This window comes from Pteropus alecto, unplaced genomic scaffold (genome assembly GCF_000325575.1).
Source record: "Pteropus alecto unplaced genomic scaffold, ASM32557v1 scaffold7, whole genome shotgun sequence".
Taxonomy (NCBI): Eukaryota; Metazoa; Chordata; class Mammalia; order Chiroptera; family Pteropodidae; genus Pteropus; species Pteropus alecto.
In genome coordinates this window covers 59,847,863-59,872,683 of record NW_006494614.1, presented here as the reverse complement: position 1 = coordinate 59,872,683, position 24,821 = coordinate 59,847,863, and the positions used below count along the sequence as shown (strand labels likewise).

The window sequence follows — 24,821 nt, the reverse complement described above, 5'->3', positions numbered from 1 at the left end:
GAACATGTTAAATACCAGGCCCCGGGCTGATGGCCTTTTGCTTGTTATTTAATCTTCCACTGAGATGAGCAACTACTGTTATTCCCATTTTACAGGTCAGAAAGCATGGGTTTAGCAAGATTCGATAATTTTGCCAAACATAAAGACAGTTAATGGTTTAGTAGAGATTCCAACTGAGGTCTGGCTGAGTGTGAAGTTTGTGCTTCTATGATCAGTAGAATAATGGCCCCCAAAACACCCATGTCCTAATCCCGAGAAACCTGTGACTATGTGACCTCATGTGGCAAAAAAACAAAAACACAAAAACAAAAACATAAACAAAGAAAACTTTGCAGTTGTGACTAAGTTAAGGAGACCTTGAGATGCGAGTGTCCTGGATGATCCGGGTGGCCCCAGTGGAATCACAAGGGGCCTTACAAGAGGGAGGTGAGAGGCAGAGAGAGGCAGCACGAGAAGGACCTGGCCGGCCAGGGCTGGCTTTACAGAGCTGGGGAGGGGCCGCAAGTCAAAACGTAGGGGCAGCTCTAGAAGCTAGAAAAAACAAGAAAATTGATTTTCCCCTGGAGCCTCCAGAAGGATACCTTGATATTAGCCCAGTGAGACCTGTGTTGGACTTCTGACCCCCAGAACCATTAGAGAATAAATTTGTGCTGTTTTAGGCCACTAAGTTTGTGGTCATTTCTTACAGCAACTGATACTGCTTCTTACAACAAAAATGTCCCATTTATTAGGTCCCTTGAGCTTGATGACTTCCAATTACAAGTTTCCCCTGTCTATCTGAAGGTAGAGGGTTCCTATGAAACCCCCCATAGTTGAAATGGCAGAAAGTGAAGAGTATATCCAGCTTTCCGAAAGTTCACATTATGTGAACTTTTGGAAAGTGGGGGATACCTATGTATAGAAAATAGAGTTACTCATAGAATGGCCCCAGTGACATCTGGTGACATGCTCAACCGGACTGATGGAGTCAGCCGCTCAGTTCAGCTCGGCAACTAACCAACTTAAAGATAAAAAGCCAGACCCGATATCTACAGGGCAGGAAGACTAACTGCAGTTCTGCCTCACTCACGACCTAGTGACTTGTGGCTGCGGCCATCGCAGAGGGCTTAGCCTCTGGACTCCATGTGTGTCAAGGGTGGACAGGGTGAACAGGGTCTGGTTGTGCTTTATGCCATCCCTGTGTGGTACAAGAAGTGGGGGACACAGGCCTCTTCTAATCATGTCCTGAGTTGGAAAACTTAAACACCACCGAGGCAGCAGGTCACTCAGCAGGAGGGCGGGTCTGGGCTTTCTCTCCATGCCTACCCCGCTGCACAGTACCTGGGACCCAGTAGCCACCTGTGGAGTGACTAAGCTTCCAACCACTGGTTAACGAAGCCAGCATCTCTTTCACGAAAAGAGCAAGAAAGTGAAGAAGACAAATCCTGTATGATTCTACTTACACAGGTTTAAAAAGGCGTCAACTTCACAGAAACAGAAAGCAGAATGGCAGTTCCCAGGGGCTGGGGGAGGGGGAATGAGGAGTCGCTGTTCAGTTTCGGATTTGCAAGATGAAAAACTGGAGATCTGTTACCCAGTAACGTGAATATACTCAACACTACCAAACAGTACATTTAAACCTGGTTAAGAGGGAAACTTTTATATTATACGTATTTTACCACAATTAGAGAAAGAGATAAAGAGAGAGGAAGAGAAGGAGAGAGAACGCTAATCCCCTAACCCGGAGGAGAATGTTTTCTAGAGGTCATCTGTGCACCCAGAGGGTGCTCAGTCCGGCCTCTGTCCCCGAGTTCCTTTGTCCCCCCATCCTCGCCACTGTCCCTGGCCCATCTGCGTTTGGAAGATGTCTCCCGAACTGCCTTTTGAATGGGACAAGCAACCTATCTAGCCCTTTCCTAACACCAGACATGAGAGAATGAATTAAAATAGGCTCTTTGAAAATCTGAACTATTACTGGAGCAGGTGCTTGTTAACTGACCAGAAGTTAACGGCAGCCTGCTCAGAAACTGCAACCTCCCCTCTCAAGGGATCCGCCCCTCAGATTGTCAGCGACTGCCTTGTCCTTCAAAACCCAGGTCATTCCAGAGAAGCTAATGGTTTTGTATCAGGAGAAAAATGCTTCACAGCAGAAGGCCCCTCCCCACTTGTTAATATTGCTATTGGAAAGGTGGAGGGCCTCAGAGCCAACACGTACATTCATGTTGAAGACTGGAGAACTGGATTTCTTGCTTTCCATGACTGATTTACCTGGGTAATTGAAGGCCAGTTTTTTTTTGTTTTTTTTTTTAAACCCCACATCAACACATCTTGTCTTCTTTAATATAAACGAATGAGGACAGAGTTCCATAGCCTAAATGGCTTCCTGGGAGTCTGCGAGGCCCAGAAGTTACAGGCAGAACTCTGTGAGCCAGTAGGGTCAGCAAGAACCTTCCTGGGTTCAGCGCTGAGCCCAGGGAAACTGCTCAGTCGCAAACTAGGATGGTTGGTCACCCTCTGTGCACCAGGGAGCCCTTCTTTTTTTCTTGGAGAAGGGATCTATAACTTTCTGGTCTTCAAAAGCTGTTGTGCTCCCCAAAGATTAAGAAGCAATCAATGTGCAGTCATCCCAAAGAGAAGCGGGAGACTTTTGAAGTGAAACGATTATTTCAGAATTCCTCTAAGTTCTCACCGCTCGTGGGGTGAGCTTTGTCAGTGAGCACTAGCACCCTACTGTTTTTACTGGCAGGCAGAACTGACATTTTTTTCTGCCTCTTCCGGGTGTTGCTCACTCTGCTAAGGGAGTTCCCAGAAGTGAGGCCCGGGGCTATTTCCCGCTGGAGCTCCAGGAGGGACTAATCCCTCTGGTGTCCCAAACTCGCCTTCCTGCAGGCCCTGACTGGGGAGCGGCATCCTCTTGACTAAATGCTGCCAAGAGGCGGTGTCCTTTGCTTCTGTGCCCTCTATGACAGTCCTTTGCCTCCTATCCCTGGAGAATTTCTGGATACCAGTGGCATAGGAATTTTTTGTGATAACATCAAACCATGAACCAGGAGTACGCAAACCTCACACCCATGGCCAGATATTTCTCACGCAATAGGCCCGGTACCGTCTGTTATCAATACGTCTCCAACCACCCCCCACCCATGTCCTGCAAACTCTTTTCCTTCCTTTTCTCCCCTCCTTTCTCCCATGCCTCTCCTCTCATCGAACTTCCGTAAAGATACAGGTTGTTCACTTTCTCTTCTCCGGGGCCCACGTGACAGGAATATCTGAATATTTATTAGCAATTGTTAGCAGCAGAGATCTAGTCTCAGTGTAGCTAGAAACGAATCCTGCTTCCACCAATTGTTGCCTTTGTGGCCTTGGATAATGATTTAAACCCTCAGAATCTCTAATTTCTTAGTATAAAGCGGGGAGCATCATAGCTAACATTTTTGAGCATTACCAAGGCAGGCCCTATTCTAAGTTTCACATGCATTGATATAGTAACTCCCAGTAACCCTACAAGGTAGATTTTATTATTATTCCCTCTCAACAGATGGCAGGCTGAGGTTCAGGGAGGTCACATAGCCTGCCCAAACTTACTCAGCTGGCAAACGGCAGAGTCTGGACCGCCACTCAGAGCCAGCAAGCTGTACACTATTCTATAGGGAACAGTAATAGCTTAAGAGGGCTATCATGAGGATTCAGTAAGATCAAGGGCTGAATGCAGGCTTGCACACAGTAAGCACTCAATAGATGTTAGTTAATAAAACAAATATCACCACCGTAATCACTACTGTCACTATCATCATTTATGAAAATTCTCAAGGGACTGTCATCTCTAGCCCAGTGGTACTTGAAGTGCAGTCCCAGGCCAGCAGCATGAGTATCACTGGGGAACTTGTTAGAAATTCTGATTCTCTGGCTCTACCCCAGACTCGCTGAGTCAGAAATGCTGGGGGTGGGACCCAGAAATCTGTTCGAACAAGCCCTCTGAGGGATTCTAACGAATGTGCGAGTATGAGAACTCACCCAACCACCAAGAGAGGCACGGAGGACAGATAAGAAAACTGAGGTTCGGCAGGGGGTGGAGAGGCTTGTCCACCATCTCACAACTGGTAAATGGCACAGATGGGACTTCAACTTGCATTTTCTGACCCAGACTTTGCTCTTGGGGCTACACCCTGATGCTTCGGCCTGCAGCTCACCACAAAGCGAGGGGCCTGCCAAGTAATGCACTCGGGTGAGCAGGCAGGCACTGCAGCGCTATTAGGCCCTTCGAAGATCTGGAGACAACTCTCCCAAAATAAATCTCTTAGCTAAACAGACATTTTCCAAAAGGCATCATCATTTCCCAGAATACAGAGTGACCTAGAAACCGAGGCCAGAAAAGAGCCTCTGAAACGGAAGTAGCTGTCTCTCTTCCCTCCTCCCTTCTCTGTTTCCTTTCTCCCTTCCCTCCTTCTTTTACTTTCTGAAAAACTGTTTAAGCATCGACTATTGTAGTATCTTCATTTATTTTTTCTTTCGACAAATGTTCATTGAACATGCATTGCGTGCCAAGCCTCGTCATGAGCACCATGGGTTCCAAAGGCTCAAAACTGTAGAGAACAAGTTAGTTAAAGACTGAACACAGATTTTCACTCACGTGCCTGTTCACATCAGTGTAATGACGGGTACAGGTACATCCGAGCAAGGCAGAATAGAGCGGGAAAAGGACAGAGCGTAAGGCAAGACACCCCTTCACGGCATCTCGTCTTTGTCATGTAGTAGCTTGTGTGATCGGGGGCAGGTTATTTGGAGCCTCCCTTTCCTCCTCTGTAAGATGGGGATAACAAAACCTAGAGATGGTGTTTTTAAAGAATCTAAAACACAGTAAAAGACACCTTTATGTTATTACTGAATTTTCATCAAGTTCTGCTTGCATTCTAACCTCTTTTTTTTTTTTTGGTTTTGTTTTATATGTTTAGCTGTTATGTTGTTTGGTGCATATAGATTTGATTTGCATATCTTCATAGATTGTACTTTTTGTGTCACTGCATAATTCATTGCGTTGTACTAGTCAGCAAGCTTAACTTTAAATTCTGCTTTAGCAGATAGAATATTGTATTGCCAGTACAAGTGAACTTGTTTGTTTCTTTGTATTTGGCTGGAATCACTTGGCCCATCCCTTTATTTTTTAAGTCATTTTAAAATCAAAATCTCTGTCTTTCTTTTTCTTTTTGTCTCTCAGATGAGTGCCAGTGGCTTCTTTGGAGATCAGAAAAAGCCCTCTCCCCAAGGTGCCCGTGGGGTTACTGCCCTCTGTGGCCTGTCACCCTTGCTGTTCTCACACAGTCTGTCTTTTAATAGCAGACTTTGGTTCAGACATTTAGTATAACGATTGATATACATTATTTTACTCCTCCCTTAAACTGTTAGAACTCAATTTTAGCTGAACTGCTTTTGAGAAGAAAAAAAAAAAACTCATTTAAAGAGGAAAGAAAAAGGATGGGGAAAAAAGGCTAGCCATGAGGCTGCTTCGACTTCACAGAACTCAGTGTCCTCACATTTATAGTAATCTGGAACAAACGAAGGCAGACGGAGGCAAAGGTGATGGTGGCGGGTGACAGAGAACCATAAAAGTGAGAAAAAGCGGAGTAAAAATGCTAGCGGGGGATGAAGGATGCTGATCCAATCATGGAAATGTAGATCTAAAAGATTCCCTGGACTAGAAAATCCCAGCTGGCTCATTCAACGGTGAAGTAAATGGCTTGGCAAGAAGATCACACAGCTTGTTGGGCAGAGCAGTGACCATAGTCACGTCTTCTGAGTCACCATGTCCCTAAACCCTGGGCAGCTAGAGGAACTCAACTGTGTTCCAGAGGATTCATTTAAGAAAAATCAGGCTAAAGCTCTTTTGCTAAAGTTAGGAGGGAAATAGGGACGGACAGGCTCTAATGTCATAAAAGTGGTTATTAACAAGAAGTAAATTAGTGCGATTTGCATTTTCTTCTGTGTGCTTTTAGTTAAGTGTATACGTACATAGCCATAAAGAAGTACAGTGAGTAGAGTGGGCCGGTATCTATAAACACATCAGGAGAGCTGGAAAAAACTACTAGATATCTGGAGAAATGAAGCACGTGATGCATGAAAGTCTTCACATTAAAAATGCACGGCAGCGAGGAAGTGGGATTCGATTGACCGCACTACGAAAACGTTTGTGTAAGATGAGGTACACCCGCATCTGTATTCATAAGCACACACAGGCGGAAGTACCAATATCTCTATAAATGGGAAACTAGGGCAATGGCTGCAGAAACGAGTGGTCTAAATTTAGCTAGAGGCACAGAAATGAGATCTCCAGTGTCCAGTATCCGGACCTTGGAAAGCGGTTTCTGAGGCTTTGAGAGGTAGTCACCGAAAACGCCAGCATACTCACGTCTGAGTAGATGTTGGTCCCAAACACTGGAGCCCAGTAGGACGGCTCGTCTTTGCAGTGTGCCGGACAATGAACTCTGGAAACCAAGAGGCATTTGTGTGATGCTTATGATGAACAGAAAACAAAACTTCTTGAGAAGCAGCTGGCCCTCTTTATTTGAATTTCAAGGTTTAAGTTCTTAGATGAAAGGAAACAATCATATTGTTTAGTCTTTAAGAAAAAAAAAATATACTTCTCCCACCCTGACAGTGGTGAAGATATTTTCCCTCTTCTTAAACAGTTCATATAGATTTAAAAAACCCCAAGCAAAAAAAGACACACACAAACACGGTGAAAGGGAATAGATACCGAGTGTGGGACTCTAAGAGGTTGTACCTCCCGATCTTGGGTGTTGGCAGTTCATACTGTGGGTACATTATGGAGATTATAATCAATAGACTTTTTAAAAGGCAACTTCCCTGTGTGGGGAGGAAAGGGTGGAGGGCCCTCACCTCAGTGAGTCACAGAATATTCCAGGGAGGGGGCGCTGATAACCTGAGGCGGAAAAGGGGTTAGATCACTGCTGTGTCAGTCACCACATCCTTGCCATCCGCACACAGGATGAGGAGAGCGCCTCAAACTAGAAATGGGTGGACCTCAGGTGGTTTGACAGACTCAAACCAGGAAAAAGCATGAACTTTACTTAAGAAAAGGTCTTTTGTCTTTATTTGGAACAGTACACCATGGGCTGGGGCCCAGGGACCAAGAAACCAAAATGGTGCCCGGAAGCCATTTGGCCCCAACACAGGCAAGATTCTGGGAGGGAAGAGAGCCAGGTAAAGGGATTGAGAAGTTGAAATGATCCTGTGAGGGGAGGAGGCAGGAGAGCGGGGGAGAGAAAGATGCGTGTGTGTGTGTGTGTGTGTGTGTGTGTGAGATTTAACAAAAGAAAAATAATGTAGGTAAGACGGTGTGTGTGAGAGAGAGAGAGAGAGAGAGATTTAACAAAAGAAAAAATGTAGGTAAGACAGTTCTTTCCTACATCTTCTAGAATAGCAGGTCAGAAACTCATATTTTGGATACTCATACTATGTCGTTTTTCTTTTTGTTTGTTTTTGCTGAAATTTTTTTCTTCTGCTTTTCTTTAGTATTTGGGGGAATCTACTAAAAGGTTGTTATTGTCACTTGAACATTCAAGGAGAGGTCGGCATGTGGTGGTGGCAGTGGCGGTGGGAGCCAGTGAGAAAGCTTCCTGACGAAGGCAAGTAGCAAATCGGGGGGACTCAGGGACCCCATCCAGTCTCCTCTCTGTCACTGGCACCTTCCCAGGGTTTTTTTTCTGCTCACACTGATTAGTGTTTAGGTCAGTCTTTCCCTTCAAGAATCCACAAGCTTCCAGGCGCAGGATAAGGGTTCACAGGATGCTACATCACCCAACTTTTGAGAGGACCTAATGAGTACTTCAGAGACAAATGCTATGAGGACACTTTTTATTTTATGTTATGATGCCTCATTCTCTAAAACTCAGCCAGTGAAGGCTTGGGGAGACGCATGTAAAACCTACTCCTTAGACAAACAAATTGTGGCACATCTACAGAATGGAACACCACACAGCAACGTGGAAAAAATAAACCCTATACACCCAACAATACAGATGAATCTCAAAAGCATTATGCAGAGAGAAAGAAGCTCAACACAAAAGTCTTCATACTATGACAGCTCCATTTATATGAAATTCTAGAAAAGGCAAAATTAGAACGAAAGAGAATAGATCAGTGGTTGGCAGGGTTGTGGGTAAGAGGTGGCGGGAGAGGGTCTGACTGCAAGGGACTTTTCTGGGGTGAATGAAATGCTATCTTGATTGTGGCGGTGGCTGCATGAGTGTGCTCATTTGTCAAAACACGTTGAACTGTATACTCATCAAGGGTGAATTTTATTGTGTGCAAATTATACCTCACAGAGCTGGGTCGTAATAAGCTATTTCTAAAGTGATCCATGGAAAATACTGCAGATCAAGAAGAAGAATCAATGAGCTGATTTAAAGGGGAGAAGCAACTTCCAGCTTCCGGAGTTCTGGATTGATCAAATGACAAATCTCAAGGTCTGTCTGAGGGGGCTCGGGAAGAGCTGGGTGGCAAATGAAGTCATTGCTATAAACACAGGTACTCTGCCTGGTGAGTGGAGGCGACATCACGTGGGGCACAGTCATTTTCTCAGTTAAGTTCCCTAGAGCAGGACTCTGGGGACCGGCTCCCCACAGGGCTCACCGGAAGCTCCTAAAGAGGCCAGTGGCCTACGGGGTCACTCTCAGAGATTTGGATTTCAGTGGTCAGGGCAGGGGCCCTGGGAATTTGTGCTCTTAATGCCCCTTAAGCGACTCCAATGTGCTGCCAGGGTTGAGAACCAGAGGTCTCAGGGAAGGTCTAGTGGGCCCTTGACTTTGAGCATGAATTGACTGATTTCCTGCATGTGCACATCCAAGGGCCACAGCTAGAACTCTGCTGTGCTTCACTGGCAGCAGATGACCCCTAGCCCGGCACGGCACCTTCTTCTCTCAGCCCCCGTGTTTGGAAACCAGATGCCAGGGCGCCTTACCTTGGGCAGTGGGTCCCCGGCTTCTCGAATGGGCAGAGTTGAGCGACAGTGGTGTAGCAGTCCAGGTCCTGCACTGTGGACAGCAATGGTGGAAAAGGGTCAGGTCACCGGCAAGCCTGGGCCGTAGGCTACTGGTCCATAAAATGAGTCGCTAGACCCTACGTCCTAGGGGTTCACTTGGTCCTCAAATAGAGCTGGGATGAGAACCCAGCAGGTGTCAAGCCCCAGGGCTCCTGGCTCTTCACCTAAGGCCATTCAAGGGATAAGACAAAATCTATGGCCCAAGTGGGTTTACTGGTCAAGGGCGTTACCACCTGCAGTAGTTTCTTTATGGATCAAGAATACTTTTCATTTGCATAGTGCTGTTCCATTTTGAAGCCTTTCCCTTAATTATCACCTTGGATCCTCATGGCAGGTATTATTCTAATTATACAAATGAGGAAACTGAGGCTCAGGAAAGCTGAGACCTCGCAGGGCATGGGTGAGAACACAGGTTTCTATTTCCCAGCCTAGAGCTCTTTCCAAGGGGACTGGTGATGTTTTTCTTCAAAGTCACATGTTGTGTTTCAACAACAGATGTAAGAAAACGGTTCTATTGCTGGCTACCTGTGGTCTCTGACAGCATGCCCTCAGCTAATCCAGGGCTGGGCAAACTTTTTCTTAAAGAAACAGAGAGTAAATATTTCTAGCTTCCTAGAAATATTAGCGTTGCAAATATATGCAATAGCTTTTGTAGCAGAAACCAGCCACAGATGATGCATAAATGAATGGGCATGGCTATGCCCCAATAAAACTTTATTTACAAAAATAGCTATAGGTAGGACTTGGCATGAGGCAGGTAGTGACTATAGCATGCTCTCCCATGGATGCATCCCACCCTGCCACATGAACATACGCCATGTTTCCCTCTCATATCTCTGGCAGACATTACTAATCTATCGAGCTCTGTATTCTGCTGAGCCCAGAATGAGGCCTCAGACTCCTTTTCAACACAATGTTCCAGGTAGCCACTATCAATCAGTAGAAATCAACACCCCCTATGCAACTTATTAGCTACTCTCGAGACCCAGGAGCTGCTATTTCTGTGACATTCAGCTGGAACCCTAGGCCAGTGTTTCTGGTTCAGCACTCTAGGGCCAATGCCAAGTTCAGATACATTTAGAAACTAGTTAAAGAACCAACCTCCTCAGGAAACTCTTGAAAAAGCCTTTACAATGCTGAGAACAGCAATGTTAACAGGCATGATAAACATTAAGTCGACAACTAAGAAGAATAAAATTTCCAGGGAAACCCAAATAACCTGTGTATCATGGTCACATTAAAAAAAGACCGCCAGCTTACCTTTTACTTTTGACACTGTGAACGAGCTGGAAGCTTTGTATTTGCTGTAAAAGAAAACATTAGGTAAATGCAAACAGAATGGTTTCTATAAGTGCATGCTTGCTCCCGTACTTATTTTATTTACATGCTCAACATTACATTATCCAACTTGTTTTCCATCAGCCTGAAAGCCCTAAGAACATTCTAGAGCGGGATCTAGAATGAGAACTTTCTAGAGCATGGCTCGTTAACGTCTTTGTGCCTAGGACCCCTCTGGCAGCCTGATGAAGCCTACGAACCCCTTCTCAGAGTAATGATTTAAAAATGCATACGATAAGTTTATAAGATTAAAGGGAAGTCAGTTATTATTAATGTCACTAACAAAGTATTAAAACAAATTTGTGTTTGAGTAATAGCTGCACTTTTTTATTAATGCATTAAAAACAGAATCTAGAGGCGGGCCTTCTGACTACTGTCATTTTAAGGTAACAGTTCCAGAGCTGTCTGCAGCAAGTGGATTTCTACCAGTGAGAGAGTCACCAGACCCGCTGATGCTGCTCTGGTTTGGAGCCAACATTCGTAACGGAAGGAAATGCGACATTTCAATTAGACATTAGTGAAAATAAAGCTTTAATTTGCTTTGCATTGATGTTTGCAGACTCTCTGAATTCCAAAATGTGAAGAACCCACTTTAGAACAGAAATGGCTCCAGGACAAGTGTCCCAGGCAACACAGGACCCGAACCTGGCCCAGCCTGACAGCTAGCTGAGCTTTGTCGTGGCCAGCGCTGAGGTCATCCAACTGACATCTCTGCGAGTATCTTCTTTGCTTTCATTGAGACTTCCTTGCTCTTTTTTTCGGTTGCTGTTTACGTAACCCCCAAGTCCCTAGCTAAGACAGAAGCGGGAATACTCCAACACCACCTGAAGAGTCAGACTTTTCAAAGGGGGTTGACTCACGTCATTTTTGAAATGTTCCGAATGGCCTCACAATTCCCATGCTGCCTTGGAACAATTGTGGGAGCATTTGCTCAGTGCTTTCCTGGCCTCAGACCTTGGAATGGGCCCTGTCATGGGGAACCCCTGACACGCTGTCCCATTCTGGATTAGCTGGGTGTGAGCCCTGGGGCCGACTGTGGCCCTCATTTACAAGTGAGGGTGCTGCCACCCGGAAGGGATGAAGAAACAGGCCCAAGGTCATGCACGAGGATGAGGCAGAGCCAGGTCTGTTTGACTCCGTGACCTCTGTCAGGGTCCACACTCCTGGGTCACTTTAGCCTCTGATTCCACAGACAGATCAAGACGTGATCTCCTGCTGCTCCTCATGGCCTCCCTACTGTTCTCCAAAAAGTCAGAATGGGGAAGATGGTCTGACTCATCAAAAGCATCTACAGAACCTTATTTTGCAAAAGGAGTAAGAATGGTTTAAAAATGAAAAGCCTCATTTTTAGGAAGTAAGAAGTGCTAATCCAGGATTAGCTTACGAATGCAAAGACACCATCCAACCGTTAATGGTGACGTGTCTGAGGAGTTCTTGGGGACTAGGAAGGGAGAAAAAGCAGGAGTCAAAACCCAACCAAATTAAATACACACACACACACACACACACACACACGCACACGCACATGCACACGCACACGCACGCACGCACACACACACACACAGAGGCCCACTGGAATGAACTGTGTTAAATTGCCTATGAGGTGATTTCTGAGTTATGGGTTTAAAGTCATCTCTGTTTTTTTCCCTGATTCTTTATTATCGTTCAGTACTTTTTGAAGTTTTGACAATATTTTTATGACCAGAAAAGAAGTTATAAGGAACACTGATCATGGAATAGTTACCTCAAAGACTCCACACCATTTCTCTCAGACTTGACGAAAAAAGGGACCTTCCCATTCCTAGTGATGTCCACCAGGCCTCCTCTGTCATCTAGGATCCCGTAGTGAATGGCAGCCCGGCATATGCTGGACGACTGGGGGGAGAAGTGGGGGAAGACCATAAGTGCATTTGAAGTTATCTCTGTCAGCAATCTTTGTCAGAAATACCCAAGATGCTTGTCTTCAACCCACAAAAAGTCAAAAAGTCGGGCCAAAGCTCACGCCGTCTCTGACTCTTGCTTCTCTCTAGAACACGTCTTTGTTCCTGGGGTTGCTTATCTTAAAAACTCATCCGAGGTGTTTAACAAACTAAGAACAGCGACAAACAGCCCTTTCTCCCCATGCACTGGAGCATATTAACGCTCCGTCTAAAATGGAGACTGATCTTCATGGGGGTTGGCCCCAGTACCCAAAGGTGGCCTCACAAGTTTGTGAGCCCATAAATACGCACAGATCAGTGGATCATTTCTACAAATGCAAGGTTGGACGAAGGAGGAAACAGAAAATCTTACATAAAAACCACCACCCTTCTTGAACAACACATGACAGCATTTCAAACACAAGCCATTTAAAGAAATCTTGGCCACACTCACACTTTCATAAAAGAGAGTTCCAAAAATCTTTGCCTTGTTATTCAGGCAGCCTGCTGGGCACTGGTACCTGATGGGGAAGAAAGAAAAGGATTTTCAGAGGTAAACACGTTGAATGAAGCTCACTTATTTTTTTTCGTCGACGGCTCTATTATTACATATAGGAAAGCTTCAGTGATGTAGAATCCCGAAAAGAAAAAATCGTCTTTTTTCGAACAAATCACAATTTACCGAGGCTGAAGTTTATAGTCACGTGGACACAATTACAGATTCAATTTGACCTTCTTAAGGACTATTTTCATGTGCATAAGACTTATGTTTAAGGCAGAGCTGTGAATACATGGACAGTTCACAGACAAAGACAAATGGCACAAAAGGTGCACACGCGCACACACGCACACACACACACACACACATCCTCAAACATCAGTCATCAAAGAGGTACAAATTGAAAGGAAGTGCGGTTCCCCAAGTGTCAAATTGCAAGTTTTTTTTTTAATAGAATACAACTCGATGGTGTTCATGTTTATGGAAAGTATAAATTACTCTTTCCAGAAAGCCTTAAATTCGTTGATTCTTGAACTTTTCTCATAAGTGTGTATCCCAAGATAAAAATCAGAAGGTCAGACCCACAGGTTATTCCAACTGTGAAAAACTGGAAATAAGCCAACAGGTGTCAAAGGAATGGCCAAACATTTTTGTGTAGCCTCATGTCAAAGTGTTACAGGACTACTTTTTCAGGACTGCTTAGTGACTGACTAGGAAATCTTAAGTGAAAACTAACATAAGAGATCGGATAAGCGTATCCTAATCAGTGCACAGAAAAACAGTTTGGGAGGGATGACAGCAAATTGCTACCGATATTGAGGAGATTCTGGACTTTTTTTTCATTATATTTATTTATTTATTTTTTTTGGTCGTTGTTTTTCTGAATTACAATGAACAAGAATACCTTTTAACTTCAGAAAACAAGCCCAGGAAATATTATTCTTGTAAAAGTACGAGGCATAGAAAACTGATGTGCCAGGTGGTGGGAAGGCTTGTAGGCAAGAGACTGTAGATGGTCTCATGTTTGCAAGCGAGAATGAGTTATATTTCTTGATAGGAGGCCTCTACTAGTCTTCGTGTGGATGGACCCCTGCCTTTTCCCCACCTGAGGAGGGTCTCATCTGCCCCTGACTCTGGAACTCTTTCGAAGCTGTCTAACAGGAGATGTTCTCCAAATCTTGTAATTTTTTTCTTTTGAGTACTCAGGCATGATGCTCTCATAATGAGCTTGCGGGCTAGAGAGTCACACCATCACAAAGAAACAACTCAGGAGCGTTCCACAAATCCTGGACCCACGAGTTTGTGGAGTGGGTATCCCTTCCAGATGCTGCCTTCTTTCTGCCCAACTTTCCCAGCACACACGGAGATGTGCAAATGTCCCCAGCACTGTGCACAGGAACAGTTATTGCATCAGCCACCATTGCCACATCTTGCTCATCTCACCGACAAATGGACTGTTTACTTTTGCAGTACTTGCTGGCCTATTGCCAGCTGCTCATGGGACAATGTATGAGCCTCTTGAACGACCTCATCCTGCGTTGCTCAAAGTCTCTTTCATAACACTCCTGCCAAAGGCTGAGTCAAGTGTTCTGACAGGCCAAATGCCAAATCCCCATGGTATAAAAGAAGACCTGCTACCTACTCTGTTTAGCATACTTTAAATGATGTGATTCAGCTTTAGATGAATGAATGACAGAGTCTACAGGAAGACGAGTAAGGACCCCTCTACCAATGACATGGTTTTCCAACCATGATCTTGAGGTTCTGTATGCGGCTGCTGCACCTGTTGGCCATTCACTGCCAGAAAGAGCAGCCCAGCAGCTGCACTGCCAAAACCAAACTCATTCTTCTTGGCAGACATTCTTCGACATCCAAGCGGACAATACTCAATGACTCCAGCAGCTAGATGAGTTCATTCAACTACCTGAGGCTACACTGGCAGCTTCTCCTCCGGGAGTGGCCACCAGGAAGCAGGCCTACTCAGATTGAGCAGCAGGCTTGCTGGATCTGTCAATAGCCAAGGCACCGTTGGCTCACATGTGCCCTGAACAGAACTCTGGGCCACCCTGCGACCCCCTCACACAGGGAGGTGGAATGGAGTCCCCAGTTGCGCAAAAGCATTAGTCAAGATTGTCTAATGTTTATAGCACATCTGTCACATGCACATCTGGCATGTCTACAGTTTGGAAATTCCTTTTGAACTAATAACCCAGAGCATCTGTAGTTTGGATGCCTCCTTCCTACTAATATACATCCAGGCAGGAGGAGACCCAGAGTTTGGGCCAACCCTCTAGGCCAAAGGTTATCATTTAGGGGTGATCTTACCCCTCAGGGAACAATTGGCAATTTCTGGAGACATTTCTGGTGATCACAGCTAGGGAGGAGGTGCTCCTGGCATCTGGTGGCTCCAGGCCAGCGATGCTGCTTGACAGTGCACAGAACAGCCCCCACCACCAAGGATTATCTGGCCCTAACTGTCAGCAGTGCCAAGGTTGAGAGACTCGCGTCTAGGTTGCCCTTTGTGTGCCGAGCTCTTAACGAATGGTGGCAGTCAGAGGGAACTCTGGGATGTTGTGGTCCCTCTAATCCATGACAGGAAGCAAGCTGAGTTATGTCCCGTTCAACATGGCACACCTTTGGTGCTAAAAGTAGAGAATGCCATTTTTCTGTGAGTTTCCACCTGGCTTGGTTTAAATGGTCATCAACTGACTGATCATAATGTGACCCATAACCCACAGCAGGTGCTGCAAAGGGCTGTAGGGAGTGAGCGGTGAGAGGGGATCCAGACTTTACCTGTTGCAAGTAGACCCTTTGCACTTGTCTTTCAGCTTGGTGTCGCACCTCACAACTTGGGCTAGGAGAGAAATGCAGAAATATATATCACAGCAAGAATCGAGAGAATGAGTCTGAGTTAGAAGACCCTACCCCTCTGCTCCAAGGAACTTTCTGGAACATTCTGGAATCCATGCCATAACGACAGTAGAAGCATTACCCAAGGGCTGCAGGCTTCAATGGTTAAGGTTCGAATCTAAGACCCACCACTTTATAGTAGTCATGTGGCATTGAACATGTTTCTTCCCCTCTCTGAGATTCAATTTCCACCCGTAAATCGTGGGGATGAGTATGGTGGGTAGTGTTTCTGTGAGCGTTAAATGAGAAAGTAAATGTAGCCTTGGAAGAGAGCCTGGCACACAAGTGTCCTGTAGCTCTTCAGAGCTCTGGAGGGTGGAACTTACAGCCCTTACCCAGCCTGGCGGGTGAGGAGCCAGCCATTCCCACCTGTGTCATCTCTCTCACAGCTAAGATGACTTTGCCAAGCTTTCTTTTTTGTTTATTTTATAGGGACAGATCAGAATCTTGAAGTAGACAGAGTTATAGCTGGATAAAAAGACATACGTTATTTTTTAATTTGACATTATTTAAAAAAAAATGGAATAGTTTAAACTTCTGGACTGACAAGAGCATCAGCATATTTCCTGGTCAATGATGCTTTAGGGTGGTTAAATGGGCAGAAAGTCTGGGGAGAAGACACTTAAAGGCCCAAGAGGATAGAGAGACTGGTGGAGGAGGGGGAGGGAATAGTCAAAGAGAGGGGAGGGTTTCTGAGAAAGATGGGCACGAGGGGGGGCCCTGCTCGGGATAAGTCTGGTTTTATGCTATTGGAGGCTTAAAATCAGAGGAATCAGAACTGTGGGCAAGAGAGCCCGTGCCTGCTGCCCTGTCTGTCAGAAAGTGCCCTTCGTGGGCTCCACACCTTCAGCAAAGGCGCCACCTACCCAGGTGCCCAAAAGCAGCGTCATAGCAGGTTAAAATGCTGAGTTCTAGCCCAGGCAGACAGGGCAGAAAGATGCCTGGGGAGGTGAGGGGCACTAGGGACCAGGGGAGGAGAAGTCAAGACAGAGGTGAGCATGAGAGCATTCTAGGGACTTCTAGAAGTCTCAGGGAAAACATTCAACCTCCCACCCAAGGGGGCTGTTGGAGGCAACTTGATGATGACCTTGAAGTACAGGGAGATTTCTGCTGACATGGCTGGCCCACATTACCACAGATAATCCTCACAACAACCCGCATGGACATTATTGCTCCATTTTATGGATGAGTAAATCAAGTCTCAGGGAGTGGAGTGAAGGTCTGAGCCACAGAGCCAGTACCTGGTAAAGAAGGACCGATCGGAGCCCCCAGCGCTGGCCTCCCGCCCTGCACGCTCTGCGCTCTCCCTTAGGGGGACCGGCATTCTCAAGAGGAACCCAATTTCTGCCCAGGTCCCCTTTGAAAGGACAAGGTCTAACCTTAAAATATCTGCTTGGGGAGAAAGTGCCACTCAAGCACAGTTCCCATCAAGCTCGCTTTTGAAATGACTTAAAAATATCATTTTTTTAGAAATGTCTTAGGGTCGTGCTTTTGCAAGCTGCACCCCACCCAGCTCCTGCTGTCTGTGGACTTGGAGATCTCTCAACCCACCGGCTCCCCTCCTCCACCCACCCCAAAGAAAACTGCCCCCTTTCACAAGTGACTCGCAGGGTGACAGAAGGCAGAGAGGGAGCCCGACTCACTCATGTAATTCAAGGCGGACGATTTCTTGGGCTTGGCGGGTCTGATCACCCTCGGCTGGACCCAGACGTGTTTCTCTTCAGCAACAGGAGCTGTCTCGACCTCGTTCATCTCGTCTGTTTCAGGTTTTTGGTCGTAAGTCTCTTCTTCATAGTGGAGACAGAGGGAAAAAATACATGCTGGGATTCAACAAAAATACACTTAGGAAAAAAAAATTTGGAAACTCAACTTGTTTGAGGTTTCACTTGACAAAGATTCATTTCAGCGGCAAAGAGAAAGTTGCATTTCAGAACAGACCTGGCCACGTGGAATTCTACCTGCCAAGGTGAGTTGGACAGGCTCCGCTCGCTGTGTGTGCTTTGGACTCAAGAGCAGCTGGGCCGACCAGAGGTGAGAAGGCCCCAGTGCCCACACCTGGATTATAATAATGGTTTCTTGTCCCACCTCCTCCTGCACCATCATTTGCTGAAGGAAGCACATCCTCTGACCCCAAAACAGCTGCTTCCCCTGAGGTCCCTCTGGCCCTAGGTTTTCATTAGGGGAGGGGTCTTCCTCATTTACAAGCACATCGTGGTATATAAAAACCCACATCGATGGTCTTGGGCCCCACTGCTCCTCATCACCAGCATGTCCTATACCCTTCCCCACCCACGAGTCAAGATCACTTAATGAAACTCAGCTCCTTTCCTGCGCTGAAGTTTTGCTGCCCAATAACACTGGACCTATCACGTAAAACAAGCCAGAGACCCAACTCCTGGTTTAAAAAAAAGTTAGTTGGTTGGGTCCCAATTTTTCCCTACCCAAATATTATTTCTCCAACCAGGTTCATGACCCCCATATTTCAAGACATTTTAATTAACTGAAAATAAAATTCATTTAATCTAAGCATCAGTTTATTTATATTCCAGTTTTCATCATGAAAGACAATTATTAACTGCTGACCGGAATCTGTAATCAGGCCACCAGGATACCAGACAATAAATTTCGGCCAAAGCAAAGCAAAGAATTGAGATTTTCACCTGCTTGAGTGGCCTTCTCAAAGATGAATTGATGCACATCTCTGCTGGGGGCCCTGTTGCACCTTTATAGCTTGTACCCCCCTCCCCCTCATGTGGATCAGAGTTGGAAAACCCTGCCCTCTAAGCGCCCCTCCCCCCCTCCCCCAATGAAAGAGACGATAGATAGATTTGGGTAAGAACGATTTTAGGAGGAGAAAGGAAGCAACCCGCAGGCTTTGTGTCACTGGATTAAACTTCAGTTCCCATCAGGTGATCAAGTAAGTGTTCGTTGGTCCCTCAGCCTCAGTCCCACTTCTCCTTAAGAGTGATGACCTCCCTTCTCCGAAGGGCGGACCAAGGGTTTCGTGTCTATACCGGACAAACATCCACATGAAGGACAGAGGAGTGGTTCTCCAATGCTTTTCAAGGCTGGACTATTCTGCATCTATTTTACCAGCCAGTTTCCTCCCATACAATCAGCATCCTAGGTGAACCCAGTGCCGAGGGGAGAATGGACGAGATTTAAGCCGGGAGATGAACTGCAAGCTTGAGTCTCAAGTCCATTCTGTCGGAGCTCACGGACATCCAGGGCTGCTCCTGGGCAGCTCGCTCGCAGCTGTGATTTCACCAGCACCTGCCTTTCCCACCCGCTGTAAATCCCCGAGGCCAGGAACTGGCCTGTTTCACAGCCCACTGGACACTCAGCTCCCAGCACACAGTAGTTGCTCAACAAAATTCGCTAAATAAAGGATAAGTGAAACCTCAAAGAACTCTGTCTTTGAATTCCTTTGAACGAAAGATATTCCCAGTGAAGTTTAAAGACATTCGGGAAGGGAATTCTAAAAGAATCATTTGTAGCCAAAAACTATTAGGTGAAATCTTTACAAAGACACCGAGTTTGCAACACCGTTTGGCACAATCAGCCGTCTCTGGTTGGCCTTCCCGTCAATGTGGCCACTCAGGTTTGCCCTTCATTGAAAGCCAGAGCTGTCTCTGGAATAAGCTGGGTTTTCTTCCACTGGCCTTTAGGATTTTTATACCTCATAATCGTGGCTTTATTTAGCCGAATATAGTTTGGTAAAGCAGTCTAAAGCATTTGAGGGCTCACTATTTAAGAAAATGGGCAGACAGTTTTTGCCCTCAGACACACACATGAAAAGTGGAATGCTTGCCCAGAAAACTGGCTGTATTTGAGCACATCCTAATTAAGTGCCCCTGTGTGGACCGGTGCAGGCCTGGGGAAATTCCACGCCGAGTTCACGGCAAGGCTACCGTGAACACTGTGCTGCCCTGGATCAGGGGTCTTGGGACACACAGCATTGCTTATGCCAGTCTGCAGATTCTCACTTGGTTCCATAAGTGGTGACAAATTCACAGATAATGTTTACTGAATGTGGACCAAATGACTGCCTGCCATTTGGCTCTTCCCCGGCACACTCTTGTGACATTTTCTCATCGTCCTAGGAGGCATGATAAAGCCCCATCTCACGGACAGGCAAACTGAGGCCCAGAAAGGCTAAGCGACCTGCCCAAGCTCACATAGCTGACAGTCAAACCACCTTTCCCAGAAGCCCATGCCCTTTATTGCCACATCTGGCAAGGCCTGAGGGATGAAAACCTCTCTTATGGTCTATCCTTATCCCCGCTCCATCTCCATTATAGGTCAAGGCCCCGCCAGGCCTCCTCAGTAAATGCTGATTAAGGAGCTTATGCAGATAAGCCACTTTACAGGAGATTTTCCGCAAGGTTAGCTAAGAAAATTGGAACGCCCACCAAATGAAGTTGGATATTTTCCAACAAAAATAAAGAAACAACTACAGAGGTTTCGTTGGGTGAGTAAACCAACATCTAAGGTATCTTTGTGTGTATTTGCTCTTGGAAAATAACCCTCTGTGGGTATGGGGGGTATGTGCATGCAGACGACATGCAGAACACACCTGCTCCAATGTCCTTGGAGGCCCTGGAGTGAACCAGCAGTTTAACTATAGGTGATCGAGCTTCAAGGAGAGTCTGGGTGCGGTAAGAACAGGGAGGCAGGTACATTATGAAGTCAGGGAAGGCTCCTGGAGGAGGTGTGATATCAGAGCTGTGTTTCCAAGGAGGAGAAAGCATCTACCGGGTTCCAGAGATGGATGAGAGAAGGCCAACATTGCCTGCCAGGTGATAAAGGACCCCATGCAGGCAGCCCTACTCGTACTTCTCCAAAGAGCTAAACATCTGTGTTTTTAAAGCACTGACTATGTGCAGCTGGCTATGCTAGAAACTCACATCCCCCTCACCATATCTTCCCAGCAAATCTTCTACAGAAAGACCATGTTATCACTGTTACCAATGGGGAAACTGAGGCTCAAAGAAGGCAAGCGGTATGCCTGAGTACACACAGCCAGTAACGGTGGAGACGACCCCGCTCCACCTGTCCTTAATCTAGACAGTTCCGGCCCAGTGCACACAGAGACCCCTCACGATGGGAGATGCGGGAGGAAACCCAATGGGCATCTTTCCCTCAAGGTCCCCACATCTGATGGGGACTCGACCCCTCTGGGTGACTGGACAGCAGCCGCAGGACCTGCCTAAATAGGAATATGGGGACAAGATCTTAACCTCGACCTGCATTCTTCTTAGGCCCCCCACACCCACAGGAGTTGACACAATTGCTCTGTTTTCAGATGAGAAGACCGAGGCTCAGAGAGATGAAGTGACCCTCCCAGGGTCCCCACAGCTGAAATGTGGTGGGGTTGCTATTCTTAAAGCAGGTGTGCCGGCTCTGTTTTCAGATGAGAAGACCGAGGCTCAGAGAAATGAAGTAACTCTCCCAGGGTCCCACAGCTGAAATGTGGTGGGGTTGCTATGTGCTAGCCTCTAAAAACCATGCTGTCCCTCAAATCCAGGAATCACAGGGGAACTATGGGGAACAATTCACTAAAGATGGGCGTGAGGAGCCCTAGAAGACAGTGAAGAGGTGTGATCTGAGAGGCAACGGAGAAAGGGGAGAAATTCCATTTAACAAACACTTACGGTGGCCCTACCGCATGGCAGGCACTGCGGGGTCTGCACATGTGCGAGGGGCTTCAGACTTCCTCTCATGACCATGCTGCCTCATGCCTCCAGGCCTTTGCACGTGCTGTTCCCTCTGCCAGAAACACCTTTCCTTTCTCTCATTACTAGGCTACATCTTCCTTCTCAAGGGCACTCGCTTAGGGAAGCCCTCCCTAACCCTGCTAGACAACAACCGATGTACCTACTATAAGCTCTGTGGCATCCAGTTACTTCCCTTGGAAGACGCACACCACTCCTTGTGGCCGTGACCCCACTGGACCTCAGTTTCACGATGGCAGGTCCATAACTGTCTGGTCCCCATAGTTGTCCCCACTGATAATACCCAGCAACATTCTGGCACACAGCAGGTGCTCAACATACTCATGCCAAATGCATGGACTCTCATTTAGCCTGGGATACGTTACGAAAGACTGGTGTTATCACACCCATTTTGCTGACGGGTAGAGTGATGAATGGTTTGAGTGCCCGCCTCAAACCTGCTTTGTCAGAAGTCCAGATCCTTGCTTCTCCTGACCCCTCCTTGCCTTCCCCAACGGGCAGAATTAGCAGTGAACAGCTAACCAAAGACAGCAGAGTGCTCAGGTCCCTGAGCAGGTCTGGGACCGCTGCCTTAGCCCACCTGCTTCTTCACTCTAGAGCCCACAGGACCGACCCCATGTCTGCTCTGGCAGGGTGGGCCCGGCACAGAGGGTCACTCTCTCCTATGCGCCCAGCCCTCCTGAAAGGACCCTCTGAGCCATCACAAGGCCTATGGATGGAACCAAGTGAAAAAAACGATCTTAACCACAAAAACATGGTCAGCCCCTTTGGCCCAGCCATGCCCCTTCTGGGACAGAGCCCAAGAAAATATTCCAAAATGTGAGAAAGGCGTTAGGCACTAAAAACGTGTATTATTTTTAGCAGCGAGGTGAGCGGAAACATTCTGAGTGATGACAATAAACAAATAGTGGAAGAGCTGGAAATTACACAGCCTTCGAAAGTTCTAGTTTTGCCTGAGATGTGAGAAGGAAAACGCAAACGTTTATGACAAATCGGCGAAGGATGAGCAAGATGGGAATGTGGGCGGGTAGCGGTAGGGGGACAAGGACAGGAAGGATATCCCTGAGGGACAACCCTTCCTAGCCTGGAGCTTGTCTGGAACGTCACAGTTTAGTTGGTTGTTTTTAATTCCTCGTTTGTTGCCTGTTTTATACCAAACTGTGAGCACCACCAAATGGGCAGGGATGTGTCAGCTGTCTGCCCATGTGATATGCTCACTGCGGGGACATACCAGGGCATCCCGTGGGTCCCCAGGGAGCTGGGGGCTGAACCCCAAGTGTTCACATGCACAAGGCAGAGGGAGGGAGGGAGAAATGAGAGGCATGCTGAGGGTGACTGCAACATGGCCAGGGAGGGGGTGTCTTGGACTCTATTGTTCACTTTTCCCGTTTTACGTAAGCTGTTCTGTGACTCATGGTTTTGAAGTCATTTCCTACCTCGGTAACACAAGTTGTTCTTGCAGCCACCTCCGTAGCTGGGCGGACACTCAGAGCAGGGCCGGCCAGTTCTGTAGGGGGCCTCTCCAATCCAGTTCCCCCTGAAGACGGACAAGAAACACTGTCAGGAGGGGCCCCTTTTGAGGGCCGGGGGAACACTCCTCTCTCCTTTCCTGAATCCGCTTGGGGCCGAAAGAACGCAGTCAGGGAGGGAGGAAGGGAGGAAGGCGTGCACCACGTAAAGGGAAAAGGGAGCCGCCCCGGGCTCCTCCTATGCACTGAGAGTCTACAGAATTCTTAAAAAAAAACCCAGCCCAGAGCTACGACACGTCACATTAGCGTGTGAGCCAACACCGCACTGGCTCCCTATCTAACCCCGTCGCTTCCCTCACACAACTCTGAACACTGTCCGCCCTCCACCCAGCCCCGATGCCTGTGCACTGGAAAGCTGCTGAGATGCCCCTTTTAAGCCATTTCTCAAATGAGTAAAAGTCAGTGTTTGGGGCATAGCTGTGTTTACCGAGTTCTTACCAATACACAGTCCAGATCACTCCAGCCTTCCCACACCCCAGGAGTGACGTGCCAGAATTCAATCCTTTTGCACAAGAGGGAATTGAGGCTCAGGGAGGTTCAGCGTCACATAGTGAGAGCTGAACCCAGGCTGTGGGGCTCGGAGCCTTTGACCACTGAGGTCACATAGTGAGAGCTGAACCCAGGCTGTGGGGTTCAGCCTGAGGTCACATAGTGACAGCTGAACCCAGGCTGTGGGGTTCGGAGCCTTTGACCACACTCTGCTCTCGGGGCTGGGACTAAGGACCCCATGAGCATCTGGGGCACCACCCACCTCCCTCTGAAGTTCCCGGGGTGGGAAAACTGGAAGCCACTCAGTAGGCTTCCTCCAGGGGCCAGGGAGCAGGTGGTGAGTGAAGTTCCCAAGCCCTTCTCACAGTGCCTGGGGCTTTGGCAACACAAACTGGAGCTGTGAATGACCAGGGACCAGTCTCTGTGATTTGTTCTAGGAAATTCCTTCGTGGTTGCCCATCATCCATTTGTTCCCTCGGGAAAGGAATCTGGGCCCACTGCTAGGCCACACTTGGTCTCAGCCTCCTCCAACAGAGCAGTAAAGAGCAGATGCCCTGGGTCAAACCCCAACTTTCCCCAGCCCTGAACCCATCTCCTTCTCTGTAAAGGGGGTAATGGCCAGGAGGCCATCATGAGGATAAAACAAGTGACTGTGTGGGCGCCCTCAGACCAGAGTCCGGCTCAGGGTGAAGGCTACACACTCTCGAGCATTTTCTAATCCAACGAGCTCGTCCGGGTGAGGTTTCTGATGGCTTTCCAGGGAGGCCAAGGAGGGGCCATGCTAGTGTTGGCTGGAAGACAAACTGCAGAAAACTCGCTCTCTGTGTAACTTCCAATGGCTCAAAATAGTGGGATGGCATCGCCCAGGGCCACGCGGGCATCAGGCCTCGGGATGGAGGGCAAGGGACCCATTATAACATGCTCACTACTTCAACCCTCACACATGGATGGCAAATGCTGGTGTCCTACACCATGCCACAGACCCCACTCAGCTGGCCACCTCTGCATGGATGTGCAGGCCGGCGAGGGACTCACAGGGCCATAGGGATGATTTTCCCAAATGGACCATTGCCAAGTGGACCGAGAAGGCCTCAGAGCCTGTCCTGTTGCCTGGTGAGGCTCAGCAGGTTTTTTCAGACTATTTGGGCCCCCAGCTGGGTTCATCTCTCTCCCCTAGATGATATGGCCAGTCTATGTAGGGTTTCATGTTTCCTCAAAGGCAAACTACGCCTCTGATGCTTCAGGAGTAATAACGCTCAGGTTAGAGGTCATAGAGAGCTGGCTGGGCACCAGGCTCTGTACCAACGTCCTGAAGGCGGACAATCTCCTTACTCTTTCAACAGCCCTGTGAGGTAGGTGTCCTCG

General features: G+C 47.3%; 1 protein-coding gene across 1 annotated transcript in view; it reads right to left on the bottom strand.

Moving 5' to 3' along the window:
• Positions 1–24,821, bottom strand: part of CRISPLD2 (cysteine rich secretory protein LCCL domain containing 2) — a 64,168-nt gene that overhangs the window by 12,068 nt on the left and 27,279 nt on the right. Inside the window, exons 6-13 of the mRNA XM_006926727.3 lie at positions 22,875–22,975; positions 17,347–17,490; positions 15,587–15,647; positions 12,749–12,815; positions 12,120–12,250; positions 10,298–10,341; positions 8,957–9,029; positions 6,383–6,458 (exon numbers count right to left, since the gene is read on the bottom strand). Coding sequence (XP_006926789.1) covers positions 6,383–6,458; positions 8,957–9,029; positions 10,298–10,341; positions 12,120–12,250; positions 12,749–12,815; positions 15,587–15,647; positions 17,347–17,490; positions 22,875–22,975 — 697 coding nt within the window. The remainder of the gene's footprint in view (positions 1–6,382; positions 6,459–8,956; positions 9,030–10,297; positions 10,342–12,119; positions 12,251–12,748; positions 12,816–15,586; positions 15,648–17,346; positions 17,491–22,874; positions 22,976–24,821) is intronic.